This window comes from Zeus faber (assembly GCF_960531495.2).
Source record: "Zeus faber genome assembly, chromosome: 9".
NCBI classification, from domain to species: Eukaryota; Metazoa; Chordata; class Actinopteri; order Zeiformes; family Zeidae; genus Zeus; species Zeus faber.
In genome coordinates, this window is record NC_137197.1 from 7751007 (window position 1) to 7753506 (window position 2500).

At 36.5% G+C, this 2500-nt stretch overlaps 1 protein-coding gene across 1 annotated transcript in view; it reads right to left on the minus strand.

Moving 5' to 3' along the window:
- Positions 1–2479, minus strand: part of LOC307234921 (sodium channel regulatory subunit beta-4-like) — a 27205-nt gene extending 24726 nt beyond the window's left edge. The window contains exon 1 of the mRNA XM_080006798.1: positions 2218–2479. Coding sequence (XP_079862924.1) covers positions 2218–2311 — 94 coding nt within the window. The 5' untranslated portion in view covers positions 2312–2479. The remainder of the gene's footprint in view (positions 1–2217) is intronic.
- Positions 2480–2500: the final 21 nt, after the last annotated feature.

The window sequence follows — 2500 nt, forward strand, 5'->3', positions numbered from 1 at the left end:
ATAAAGACACTTCACCTACAAAAAGCCAGACACATTCATGTCAAAGAAGAGAGAAGCAATGGATGGGATAATTGATTCATCGATTAATCAAAAAAATAAATTATAATCATCGTTTGATAATTTATCTGGTAGCAATCTTTAATATTTGACTATTTAACTTCACCAAACTTTGAACACTTTGGATACATTAATATTGACATCATAACAGACGAGTAGGTCTAAATGATCACAATGTTAGCACTATATTATTACAAAGTTATCACTAAATTATGACTATGTTCTTACAAATTATTACAATGTATGAACCCAAAATAATTAAATGTCTGTCATATCCCAATTATATTTATATGAATACAATTAGAATATTTATAGCTGGATATTTGGGATTATTAATTATAATATTCATCAATATGGACTAAGATAACATGGATAACATATTAGTTGCTGTAAATTATAACATTGTTATTACTACTCCATTTTTACTAAAGTATTACCCTGGCATTTCTAAATTATTACAATGTCTGACCTACGAATTATTAAATGATATCTGTTATATTGGTAACCCTTTTAAATTGTATTCAGACTAGATTTTCAACATTATTATCCATTTATAGAGATGATTATGCAGTTGAGTGTGTAAAAAACAAAAAATATTAAACTCATTTAGCAGATTAGGTGGTGCTGTAACAGTTTCATTCTCAGGATGAGCACCGAGGCGGAGAAAAGAGAAAGAACCAACGTGTTGGTTTTCTGTGTTGCAATCCTGGATTGTTATTCCGCTCTCTATTCTGTAGTCAAGCAGCATTTCCACTGGTGGGAGAGTGACCTTGATCCCTGTTACATTTGGTAAATGAAAGTTTGATAGTTGGCAATGAATTTAAATACTTATGCAATAATAATAAAAATATACTATATATATATACTTTTCCTTTTTTTTTCTTTTATATGAGCTTGTGCGTTCCCATAGACACCCAAGTTGGTCATTCCAGAGGGCTGTGTGTGTAGTGATGGCTTTTAACCCTTATAATAAAGTGTGTGTTAAAAATAGCCGCGGTGGAGACCGGGCTGCTGCTGGTGTAAAACGCGGCCAGACTGTTCAACAGTAATAGCAACGTAATAACGTGAGACAGGTTCTACGTGTTATGGTAGGATCAGACAGGTCGACCAAACTGGTAAATAACAATATTGATGTTACTCTTCTTGCCGATGGCCATCGTACACTTATGGTTTAAGTGTATGATGGAAAAACAAATGAGTGCCCAAGTGGAAGAGATTTGTTTATTTGATTTTATTTATTTTTACTTTTTTTCATAGAAACAGATTTTTTTATGCACGTGGCATGCCACATTAAACGGTGAAACATACTGTAATATCATTTGTTTTCTTTTTGTTATTATTATTATTATTGGTAGTATAGTAGTAGTAGTCGTATTGGTAGTAGTAATAGTATTAGGATCAATAATAACAAATATACAAAAAAAAAAAGAAAACCAAAAAAAAAAAAAAGACAAAAAAGAGATACACAACAACAACAAAAACAATAACAATAAAAATAAATAAATTAATATTTTAATAATAATAAAATATTTTTTTATTTTGGACCACACATTTTCTCATATCCGCCAAACGGTAGTTTAACTAACATACACAGCTGACACTATATCAGATATTGATCTCTCATATCAAATAATACATAAATGATCATCAGACTAGGTATTGACCACCAGGAGTCATGCTGTTATTCTGTACCTTCTGACCAGTGCGTCATACAATTTCATTTCAGATGGCCTTCGATGTGTCTGTTATTGTCCATTACTCTCTGCCTGTGTAGCAACAAGTAAACCATGACACACCGCGTGACATCATCAAACAATTTGGCAGATGGAGAGAGAGAAAGAGATTGGAGAGAGAGATTGGAGAGAGTGAGACAGAGAGAGAGAGAGAGAGAGAGAGAGAGAGAGAGAAGAGAAGAGAAGAGAGGGGAGGTAAAACAGAATAAAGAATGACGTGCATGATATTAGATTAGATGGTAGACTGGTAAAACCGTCTCGCCCGGTCTGACAACAACAGGCAAAACAGGCAAAACAAACAAAGAGGAAGGGGTGAGTACAGCGGGTGAGAGAGGGTGAGAACCAGGGAGGGCGATTGGCGGTTGACAGGATATAGTTTAGGGGTGTGGGGCTGAAGTATAAGTATGTAAGTATGCATATAACTCACCTAGCAGCAGAGTGAGGACCAGTCCGGCGTGAAGCAGATCCCCCGGTCGCCGTCGACCCGAGACGCTCGAACCGGTGTTGTCCACCGACGCCATGACACCGCCGGTCTGTCTGTCCGTCTGTGAACCTGTCTGTCTGATTGTTTGTCCGTCTGTCAACCCGTCTGCAGTCTGTGTTTGTGTGTGTGTTAGTCTTTCTATGTCTTTATAAGGAGGAGGTGGGGAGTCTGAAGTCCTGCTCCCACTCTGTCCCTCCCTCTTCCCTTCTCCTCCTCTTGCACTGTC